The sequence below is a fragment of the Drosophila grimshawi genome, unplaced genomic scaffold (genome assembly GCF_018153295.1).
Source record: "Drosophila grimshawi isolate 15287-2541.00 unplaced genomic scaffold, ASM1815329v1 contig_848, whole genome shotgun sequence".
In the NCBI taxonomy this organism is placed as follows: Eukaryota; Metazoa; Arthropoda; class Insecta; order Diptera; family Drosophilidae; genus Drosophila; species Drosophila grimshawi.
Window position 1 is genome coordinate 1,093,594 of NW_025063692.1, and position 11,537 is coordinate 1,105,130.

Consider the following 11,537-nt stretch of genomic DNA (forward strand, 5'->3'; position numbering starts at 1 on the left):
GCAATTTAATTTGGATCAACTGTTAACTTTAGTACAATTAATATCGAAATATCGATAGCAGCAAAAACAAGAAGTAACCAATCGATATTAACAACAACCGAAATCGCATCCTCTTCAGCTGTATGCGTGCATGTTTATTTGAATGTATGTGTGCGTGCGTGCGTGCGGGTGCATGTGTATGTTGTGTTGTGTGTGTGTGTGTGTATGTAAGCGCCTCCGTGCAATCTATGAAGTGTGGAATAGCAAATATCAATTGAATATAGAGAAGAAATCAAATGAGCGTCCGACCGCTCGCGTTCGCATCAAATCGTTGTTGTTTTTAGTGCGATTTCCCGTTGCTGTCGCCGTCGCCGTCGCAGTCTGTGTTGTTGTTCTTGTGCATATTGTTGTTGCTCTTGTTATTCTTGTTGTTGTTGTTACTGTGTATCTGTTGACGGCAACGCGCAACGGCCAACTGATGAATTTCAATTGTTTTCATTAAACGCAACAGCAAAAAAAAAAAAGAAAAATTTATGCGCGCGCCGCACGCCCTAATCGACGCCCCGTCACCGTCACTGCTACCCGATCCGCCCCAACCGTTAACAGTTGAAGCACTTTAACAGCAACAACACCCGCAGCAGCAGCGCCAGCAGCACCTGCAAACAACACGCCCCAGTTTCTAGAGCCAGCTGCAACCCCTCCAAATCCATTGACAAACGATGGCCACCAACAGTTTTGGCAGCATTGCTGGCACTGCAGCCGCGCTGACCTCGACCTCAGTTTCTGCGACTGCCTCGGCAGCAGCAGCAGCAGCGGCGGCGGCTGGTGTCAATGCAGATTTGTGGCGCGAATGCGTTGCGTGGCTGGTGCGCTGCAAGGTTATACCCGCTGACCACAAGGCCGCTCTGCCCGACGCCGAGATACGCATACTGGCCATGACACTGCGCGACGGTGTCCTGCTCTGCAATCTGATCATCCATCTGGATGCAAGCAGCATGAATGCACGCGAATTCAATCGCAAGCCCCAAATGGCCCAGGTGAATAGATATACATCAGATACACATATATATATACGATATATACGAGCGTTGTTCAATTATTGTTGATTGGTTGCTTTCAGTTTCTGTGCTGCAAGAATATTAAACTATTTCTGGATGTGTGCCACAATCATTTCAACATACGTGATGCGGATCTCTTTGAGCCAACGATGCTCTATGACTTAACCAACTTCCATCGAGTGCTCATCACGCTCTCCAAGCTGTCGCAGTGCCGCAAGGTGCAGCAAATGCATCCAGATCTGCTGTAAGTATTCATTTTATGAGCTTGCAAATATTAAGTGCTAACTTGGCTATATTTGTTGTATTTGCAGCGGCTTCAATTTGCAAGTGTCGCCCAGCGAGCGTTCCCATTCGGATGAGGCCATCTACAAGGATTTGCATTCCACGTAAGTGTGTTGCTTTCTGTGTTTTTTTTTTCTGTTTTTGTTTTTGTTATCATTAGTTCGTTTTCTATGCCACAACGTCCACGCCCCCGACCCACCGCTCACCCTGTCTGTCTCCCTCATGACGCCCTGGCACTCTGCCCACCCCCCATTCTAACCCAATCTCTTCGTCGCCTTGCAGCTGCTGCAAGTTAAAATGCGTTGGTTTTTTGTTTTATTTCTTTTCGTATTTCGCATTTCCTGTTTGAGAAGCACTTTGTTCGGATCTGCAGTCTCTATAGTCTTATTATGCGCTCACGTCTGTTCCGAGAACCCGCTTAAGCCCTTGTCTGACCGCTTATCAACAACAACAACAACAAATACAGTAACACAAATAAAAAACCAACAAGAACAACAACATAATATCCATGCCCAAGCTTTATCTAACGCTCTCTCTCTCTCTCTTTCTCTCTTCCTCTCTCTCTCTCTCTATTCCTCTCTTTTTCCCTCCCCCTATGTCTCTCTATCCGCCTGTCTGTACCACTCTCTCTCTCTCTATCTCACTGTCACTATCTCTGATTTACTCACTCGCTGCCCCAAAAAAAAATGTTCACTGAATATCGCATAACTTCCCCATCCCCCTCTATGTGTGCGTGTGTGTGTGTGTTTCGTCTGCCCGCACGCTTGTCTGCACCCCACCATGCCCGCACCGCGCATCACCCACCACAATCAACGGCTAGCAGCAATCAATTCAAGACAACGGGCAGTTTGGATGCAGCTGGATCCTCGTCCTCGGATTATTACGAGCACACCTCGCACAGCGGCTCGCTCTCCGTCGAAGATGAGAATAGCGACATAACGATCGAGAATGGCACCGAGGACATTGACGATTATATCGAGGATTCACTGTCGAACATGTGCGATTCGACAATTGATCCGGATGCCATCAACGTTGATCTTGTGCATCGATCCGTCCAGGGACAGTTGCGTGCTCTCTCCTTCGATCTGACGCTCAGCGTGGCCAGCAGCAGCAGCACAGCCGACTGTGTGACGCCCACACCCCAAATGGACTCGCCCAGGGCCAGCACCTCAGCAGCAGCAGCAGCGGCAGCAGTGTCAGCATCCTCTGAAGCCTCATCATTGGCGGGCACAAATTATAGCTTTGATGGGCGGCACTATCCGTCCAGCAGCTCATCATCGTCGTCGCTGCTGTTCTTGAGCGAGAGCCAGCGTTTGCAGCGTGCCGCTGCTGCCGTTTACAATTATCGCTCATCGCTGCTAATGTCCACGGAGCCGGCGCATGGAAATGAGCACGAGTACGCCTACATCAATGACATCTACAGCGAGGATGACGAGAAGGTCTACGAGGATCTGTGCTACGTTACGTTCCAGTCAAAGGTCAAACCAGAGGTGTGCTGCCATATACTCCCTACTCTCTCTCTCTATCTCTCTTTCTCTCTCTCTCTCTCTGTCTCGCTCTCTCTTTTCACACATACTAGTACTCGTTTCTAAAACTCTGTATACCACCAACCAACCAACCAATCAATCAATCAATCAATCAATTAACCACCCATAACCACCTGTACCTGTACCACGACCGCTTGCTTGTTACTTGCAACGTGCAACTTGCAACCTGCCACTTGCGAACCACCTTGACTCTACTCGTATATGTATGTATGTATGCAAACTGGCTATATCTGCTTCACAGCTTCACAGTTCAATATCACACTAACGCAATGCTAACGAACCCACTCCAGTCACACACATACATATGTGCATATGTACATACCCATATACCATATACCATATACCATATACCATATACCCATATACCATATACCCATATACCATATACCCATATACCATATACCCATATACCCATATACCATGTATACCAACAGTGCTCTCTTGCAAATTACAACAAAATCGACATTGATCAGATATTAAAATTGTTAATTTCACATTCACAAAATGAGAACTAGTTATTGATTTGTATATTTTATTTACCAGCACTTGAACTTGTTTTCCTTTTCTTATTTATCAATTTATAGAAATTCTAAAATGATTAAGCATTAAAATCATCTTTTTTTTCTTGTTATATTAAGTTTCGATTTCAAAAACTATTAAAGTGTTTTGCAACCTATAATCTTTAATCTTTAATAATCCGCAAAACCGAAATGTATTACATTGCGAGCGACCACTGTACCAATCCCCCAGTATAAATCCCAAATAAATCGCACATGCCCCATACCATTTACCATATATAATACGAACATTCACAAGATCCACCTGCACTGCAAGTCTCAAGGCTATTAGATGTCGGTTTATGTTTTTGCCTTCTTCTTCTTGGTTCCTATTTGCTTTTGCTTTCTCTCTATGTTTCTTTCTCTTGTTATCTCTTTGTTTTCTCTCTGAACGGGGACCCCGTTCGCACATCATACATAATGCAATTCCATTTCGGCTAAAATGGTAAACGCTACAAGCGGAAATGGCAACGTATTCCTCTTCTTTGTTCGCGAATTCCGTTACTTTTGGGCTTATATAATAGCAATTATGCGAGTCACGAATTAAGTGAGTCATCAGCACTGCAGGCGGATACAGCCCAAAATTGATATCGATCCAAAATTTTGGTTTTTTTTCACCAGCTTCAGATAAGAGCTAACCAAATGGGTATCTCCCATGCACCCCCCTCATATACTTTGTATCTGCATGTCCCGCATAACTCATTACGGTTTCAACTCCAGTTCCAATATTCTATATTGTAAGCAAACACTTTTCCATCTCTGCAGTAGTTTTTGAACCACATTTATTTTGAGATCATCGTTTTGTAATCACACTCTGTGATTTAACCATATACATAGCTATACTAAATATGATCATAGTTCAAGTAATAGTATCTCAAGTCCATTTCAAGCATAACACATGGCAACTCTTAGAACGATCAAATACAATTAGTTTATTGAGTAGCTCGATATATATATATATTTATATATCTATCATATATATCAGAGTGTGTGTGTGTGTGTTTACTAAAACATTCGTTACAATTTCCAATTGAATGACAAATTGCAATCCGCAAAAGTCTTTCCATTTTTGCCACATCTTTAGTTTTTCAACAACAACCAAATTGTTTAACAATTAATGCAATTTTATTTCCTGCTGCTGCTGCTATTATTTACATACATATTTATGCATATTTCGTAAATGTGTCCGTGTATGTGTGTGTGTGTATTTTTATATTTTTACTTTTTATTTGATTTCCATTAACAATAAGCGAGTATCTACAAAAATTCCTTGTGACCTCGAGGAGATCGTACTTTGAACTATCTAGCGCTGAGCGTTTCGTGCTTTTTAAGTCTTTTCTTTAAATACAGTTCCATTTTGTAACCTGTCGTGACCGTCCCCCAGTCTCCGTCTACGTCTCCAGTTACCTCTGGGTGTATCCTCTCCTTTAGGCTGCGCGACTAGCAATTTTGGTCGATTTTCTTTATTTTTTAATTATGAGGAACTCGCCAAGCGATTCGTTTTTGTTTTGCTTTATCCATTTTAGGCTTGGATACATTACGTTCAATATACGAGCTTAATAAATATGTCTATATTTGAATGTCGAATTTGACTAGACAACAGACATTTTGTAGTAAAATCGCTTAGCCGTCTAAGCTTAATCGCTCAGTCGCTTGGTAAAATAACAGCCAGGATAGTGTTCTGTGTGTGTGTGTGTGTATGTGTAAGTGTTTACTATATACATATTTGAACATATAGATACATGTATACGTATATATATATATATATATTATTTGTACATATGTGTGGGATCGAGATAGGCACAGACATCTTCAGTTCGGATGAAGGCGCTAATTAGTCAACATTAAATAGTATAACCTAAAACAAGTAAGAATACTGTAGTCGAGTGTGCTCGACTACGATTTACCCTGAACCCAGTTGTAATTGGAAAATTTCCCTTTAAAAGTTTTGGACCAAAATGTGGGCAATATGAGAATATATTTTCGACTATATCTTGGGTCTTTCATATACGATCCTGATGAAATTTGGACAGTTGATTAATTAGAAGATTCTGCCTTTAAAATTATTGCATTTATTGCTATATGAAATTTAAGTATATCGATAATCGAGAAACGGAGGCAGTTATTGATAAAAATAAAGCAAACTTGATCTGCGCCTGGAATACGAGAACCTATATTCCAAATTTGAAGTCTCTAGATCTAATAGTCTCGGAGATCTGTGTGTTCATACAGACGGACAGACGGACGGACGGACAGACAGACGGACATTGGTATATCGACTCGGCTGTTGACCCTGATCAAGAATATATATTTTTTATGGGATCGGAGATGCTTCCTTCTGCCTGTTACATACGTGTGCACAAAACAATCCTATCCTTTTTACCCATTTTTAATGGGTTCAGGGTATAAACACAACAAAATATACTAATATCTCCAACTCCGAACTAAACTAGTCTTCATTTTAGTCCCACTTATACAGATATATATATATATATATAGATATAGATATATATATATATATGTATATACATATGATTGATTCTTAGTGAGAGGAACATGATCTGTTTAGCATCTTAAGCTTGCATCCAAATCATTTGGTGCCAACTTATTGCTGGCCATCTTTGTCATCATTATCGTCATCATCCTCGGTGTCGTCATCGCCATCGTCACAACTGCTCGTACAGTTGTAGTCGACGTTGTTATTGATATTCATCAGCAGCGGCGTCACATTCATGCCAGGCACCAAATGCTCCAAAAGTTGTCCGGCCACTTTGCAAAGATTGCCCAGACGCAACTCCATGCGATGCTCGTAGCGGCGTCGATGTCTATAATATTTATCCCGTTCGCTCATTGCCTTGCGCTTTCTTTTCATCGGCTTGGTGGGTGCCGTCGTCTGTTCGACGAGTGTTGCTAATCTCGCTGTCCAGCGGGCCCATGACTTGGCCGCCGTCTGCTCATCCCTCGGCATTGACACAGACGCTGTTTCAAAGGATGCGGGTATCTGTTCCGCTGTGCTGGCCTCACATACATCTGCGGCGAATTTTGCTGACAATGGTGATCCCATGATGGCATCTACTTCCGACAAGTCGGACACCTCAACGGTCACCGGATCAGACGGCTGTGAGCTCTCCTCTGACTCCGAGTCGCTGTACATCGTTGACTGTGAGCCCTCGCCGGCCACCGTATTGAATTCATTATTGGGTTGCGAAATTATAATGTCGCCGAAGTCCACAGACTCCTGCTGTCCCTCATCTGACACATCAAGCGAGTCCACCTCCTCTTTAATGACCACAGCAGGCGCACTCAACTCTGATTTAGCAGCTCTAGTCGATGCACAAAAGCTGTGATCATTGACGACGCCCAGCATGGCCAAATTATTGTTGCCGCTGCCATTGCTGTTGTTGTTGTTGGAGTGTTCGGGCAGGACGTTGGGCTCCTTGAGCGCATACGAGTGCAGATCGGTGGTCTTCTGGTTCATGTAGGCGTGTATCTCGCCAAAGTATTCCCACTCCTCGTTGAGCACATCGATGCACTGTTTGCTAAGCAGCGTCACCTGCATAGTGGATTTCTGGACGCGATAGCGTTGCACCATATTCAGCCACTGTTTGCGCAGCGCGCGTTCACTGTAATCGCCAATTTTGGCCATGTCCTTGAATTTTCTGCAAGGCAAAAACAACAAGAACAACAAACAAGAACAAGAATAACAAAGGAAATGTATGTTCAATGCTTTGCAACATGTGAAACTTACTTCCATGGCTCTGCTTGCTTGGATGAATATTTGGAAAATAAATCTTCGGCTTCGATGCGCTTGGTCACAAGTAGACGCTTCTCTTCGACAGACCCTGCAATTGTGATTCTTACGGTTAGCCAGTTGATGCAAATGCATTTGCATTGCTTACACTTCTTGGAGCCACTTTTTGCATATGTGTGATGATCCATTGCGCAGTTAGCGCTTCAAAATGCTTTCAACGCACGTGCACAATAAAATAAACGAACAAAAAAAGTCGAAATTGGATGCTTGGCTGCTATTGCTGTTGCTGTTGCGGTTTGCTGCCTGCCCTGGTTATTTGCGTTGTATGTTAAATTAACATGACACTGTTAATCGAGATGGTGTGCTTAAGCGATGAGGCACATGTGTGTTGTATCGATTTATCGATATCTTTCGCTGTGTAAACGATATATTTTATTTCTTGTAGACCAGTAAGCGCTAAATGATTTTCATTTGAATTTAGAAATATGTTTACTTTGCTTACTATTTTGCATTCGTTATCAGTTTTTTCGTTTATGATTTATTTTGTTTATTTTATTTTTTTGTGTTTCATATAGTACCAACGACAATATTGCATGCAATGGAACCGCTTATGATCACACCAACACAAAGGAAGAGGAGGTCTATCAAGATTTGTGTGCGCTGCACAGAACGAGTAGAGGCCAGGTAGTAATTTGGTTCAACTTTATACATTATCTAAATAGCCTGCCAAACATTGTTAAGTGTATGCTTTGTTGCATGACTCTTGTGACGAGGCTGTTGCCTAATCTCAGCTCAAATTGACTAACGGTTGCCCATCTTTTCCCTACCCGTTCTCTTAGACCACATCGGCGACTAGCTTTGAGCAGCGCGATTATGTCATACGCGAGCTCATCGACACCGAGTCCAACTATCTGGATGTGCTCAATGCGCTAAAGGCCAAATTTATGCTGCCACTCGAGCGTCATCTCAATCAGGACGAACTGCGTCTCATCTTTCCGCGCATTCGGGTGAGCATTGCATGCTTTCACACTGTACATATAAGTAAAATGAATGTGATTTCTCTTATGCTAGGAACTGGCTGACATTCACACCAAGTTTCTGGAGAAGCTGCACGAATCGGTGATGCCAAACACAAAGCATAAAATGGGACAGGTATTCCTTGATTTTCGCGAACCCTTTCTCATCTATGGCGAGTATTGCTCCTGCCTGCTGAACGCCATCGATTATCTGGCCGATGTGTGCAAGAAGAACCAAATAATTGACCAGCTGGTGCAGAAATGCGAACGTGAATACAATGTGGGCAAGCTGCAGCTGCGGGATATCCTGTCGGTGCCGATGCAGCGCATACTTAAGTACCACCTGTTGCTGGACAAGCTGGTGAAGGAGACGTCGCCATTGCACGAGGACTATCGTTCGCTGGAGCGTGCCAAAGATGCCATGATCGATGTGTCGCAATACATTAACGAAGTTAAGCGCGATTCCGATCATCTGGTCATCATACAAAAGGTCAAGGACAGCATATTTGATTTAAATCTGCCGCAAAATGGCAACGATCTACTGCAATATGGTCGCCTATTGCTCGACGGCGATCTGCATATTAAAGCGCACGAGGATCAGAAGACTAAAATGCGTTACGCGTTTGTCTTTGACAAGATTCTCATACTGGTCAAGGCGCTACACATTAAAACCGGCGACATGCAGTACACATATCGCGACTCGCACAACCTCGCCGACTATCGGGTCGAGCAGAGTCATTCGCGTCGCACCCTTGGACGCGATACGCGCTTCAAATATCAGCTGCTGCTCGCACGCAAGTCGGCCAAGACTGCCTTTACCCTATATCTGAAGTCGGAGCACGAGCGGGACAAGTGGCGCAAGGCACTGACCGAAGCCATGTAAGTGTTGAAGTGATGCAAATATTAGGATATGATTAATTAAAGATTTCTTTCTTCCTGTTACAGGGAAAGCCTTGATCCGCCTGGTTGTCGCAATACGGATCATAAAATGGAAATCTACACCTTTGATGCGCCCACAACATGCCGGCATTGCTCGAAGTTTCTTAAGGGTCGCATCCATCAAGGCTATCGGTGCAAGGTGTGCCAGATAAGTGTGCATCGTGGCTGCATCTCATCGACGGGACGCTGCAAACAGAATCCGGTTAGCATACCGCCGCCCGTCTGCGATCGCCAATTGTCCGAGTTTAATTGGTTCGTGGGCAACATGGATCGCGAGACAGCCGCCAATAGATTGGAAAATCGACGCATTGGCACCTATCTGCTCCGTGTGCGTCCACAGGGTGCCTCCTCACCGCACGAGACGATGTATGCGCTCAGTTTGAAGTGAGTGCAAATTAAATCAACTCAGATCCCACAATATTAAATCTCTCACTCTCTTTGATTGTCTTCGTAGAACCGATGATCATGTCATTAAGCACATGAAAATCAATCAGGAAAACGATGGCGAGTCCATGCTGTATTGTTTATCCTCCCGTCGCCATTTCAAGACCATTGTCGAGCTGGTTTCATATTATGAGCGTAACGATCTGGGTGAAAACTTTGCCGGGTAAGCAAGCCTTTCAGTCATCAGTAGCTTTGATTGAACAACTCGAATTAACATTGTTCCTTCCGTGTGGTATCAGGCTCAATCAGTCATTGCAGTGGCCCTATCGCGAGGTCATCGCCACCGCCCTATACGACTTTGATCCGAAGGCGGGCAGCAATCAGCTGCAACTGCGTACCGATTGCCAGGTACTTGTAATTGGCAAGGATGGCGACAGCAAAGGCTGGTGGCGTGGTAAAATTGGTGATACGGTAAGCCCAAAAGCAATTCAATCTACTATTACGACTATAATATCATCTATAAATGAGTCTTATTAAGTTGTCCGAATGTTTGACACAGAGTAGAAGAAGGCAGTTCCTAGCCTCATTAAGTATATATTCTTGATCTGCATGCCTGTTGTCAGTCATTTAATTTGACGGTTCAAATAATACTGCATTCAAATTTGCACTAGACTAGAACTTACTTGTTTTACGTATCAATTGATTGAACTCAACTCCATCCATAGGTTGGCTATTTCCCAAAGGAGTACGTGCAGGAGCATCCAGCTACTAGCGATGAGCTTTGATATTACAACTATGAGGTTTACTTTGCATCAAAAGCGAGCACACCGACAACGGCCATTTCCGAAATACCTGCTGCTGTGGGAGCAACAAATGAGCAACCCATTCACAACTACAGCTACAGCTATAGCAGCAACAACAGCAACAACAGTAACAACAATACCAGGACCTGCAGTTAGAACAACAATTACAGCAACAATACGATGATGATGGTGATGACAAAGACGAGGAAGCGATATTTGTTGCACTTAGTTCAAATATACAAAAACAGTTATTTTTAATTAACTATTTTTTTCTTATATATATGCATACACACACATATATATATATATATACATATATATATATATATACATATATATATATATATTTATTTTTTTTTGTATGCATTTAATTAGCGTTTCGCGCATCATTAGTGCCACCAACAGAACAATTATGATATGCATCCCGAAATGTTCTATAAATTTTAAACGTTTTTTTTTAACTAATTGTATTTTGCAATAAATATATATATATATATATATCGTATGTAAGCATGCGTAAACTGTATTGGCCTGTTCCAAACGGTTTCGTTTAATTAAGTTTTATGTGTACTATTTCCTGCAAAAATCCCTCCTTTCCCAAACAATTTTATGTTGTACAATGCGCTCCGTGTTTTAATTAAGTGAAACGCGAAATGTAACAAAACAAAAACAAAAAACAAGAAAAACAAACGATGAAAAGAATAAAAAGAAGAAAAACAAAAGTTATACATAAACAAATGCGCTGTGCGGCATTTCATACAAGAAGCTTTAAACTTTATATACATATACAAAAGCGCACATATACTACTATATAACGCATATATATATATATATTTAAATACATATATTTATATATACTTACATATGTAATGAACGTTTTATGTTATACGTATATTGTATTGTATTAAATTTATGTATGTATAGTTCGAAATTCGAATCGCATATGTTAACAGATCGAAAGCAAAGTAGCAACAAATTGTGCGACAACAACAGAAAGCTTTAGAAAATGACGATATAACTATAAATCAACAAACAAAGAAACAATTAAACATATAAAAAAAAACAAGCAAATGCCTACTTACATATATGCATACAGACAAACATACACATATTTTAACATAACATATAGTGTACCTAGAGCCAACGAATATAGCAGAGTTATTGAATATACATATACATATACATACATACTTATGATATATTAAGAACAATTTACATTAT

The 11,537-nt window shown here is 42.0% G+C and overlaps 2 protein-coding genes across 5 annotated transcripts; one reads left to right on the forward strand and one right to left on the reverse strand.

The window, feature by feature from the left end:
- The first annotated feature begins 379 nt into the window (after positions 1 to 379).
- Positions 380 to 10,455, forward strand: LOC6569529 (protein vav). 4 transcript variants are annotated; one of them, XM_032741306.2, is made up of 11 exons: positions 380 to 1,016; positions 1,100 to 1,281; positions 1,349 to 1,423; positions 2,143 to 2,811; positions 7,750 to 7,858; positions 8,014 to 8,181; positions 8,246 to 9,069; positions 9,136 to 9,513; positions 9,584 to 9,736; positions 9,813 to 9,984; positions 10,239 to 10,455. In XM_032741306.2, exons 1-11 carry the CDS (start codon positions 699 to 701, stop codon positions 10,296 to 10,298), a joined length of 3,108 nt encoding a protein of 1,035 aa, XP_032597197.1. In that variant the 5' UTR covers positions 380 to 698; the 3' UTR covers positions 10,299 to 10,455. The 4 variants fall into 4 exon arrangements, with proteins under 4 accessions (XP_032597197.1, XP_032597195.1, XP_001995522.1 ...); XM_032741304.2 differs by lacking the exon at positions 7,750 to 7,858 and having other exon boundaries at positions 2,143 to 2,809; XM_001995486.3 differs by lacking the exon at positions 2,143 to 2,811.
- On the reverse strand, positions 5,724 to 7,485 carry LOC6569548. Its single transcript, XM_001995487.2, has 3 exons — positions 7,323 to 7,485; positions 7,172 to 7,265; positions 5,724 to 7,082 (listed from the first exon to the last, which is right to left on the reverse strand). Exons 1-3 carry the CDS (start codon positions 7,360 to 7,362, stop codon positions 6,029 to 6,031), a joined length of 1,188 nt encoding a protein of 395 aa, XP_001995523.1. The 5' UTR covers positions 7,363 to 7,485; the 3' UTR covers positions 5,724 to 6,028.
- Positions 10,456 to 11,537: the final 1,082 nt, after the last annotated feature.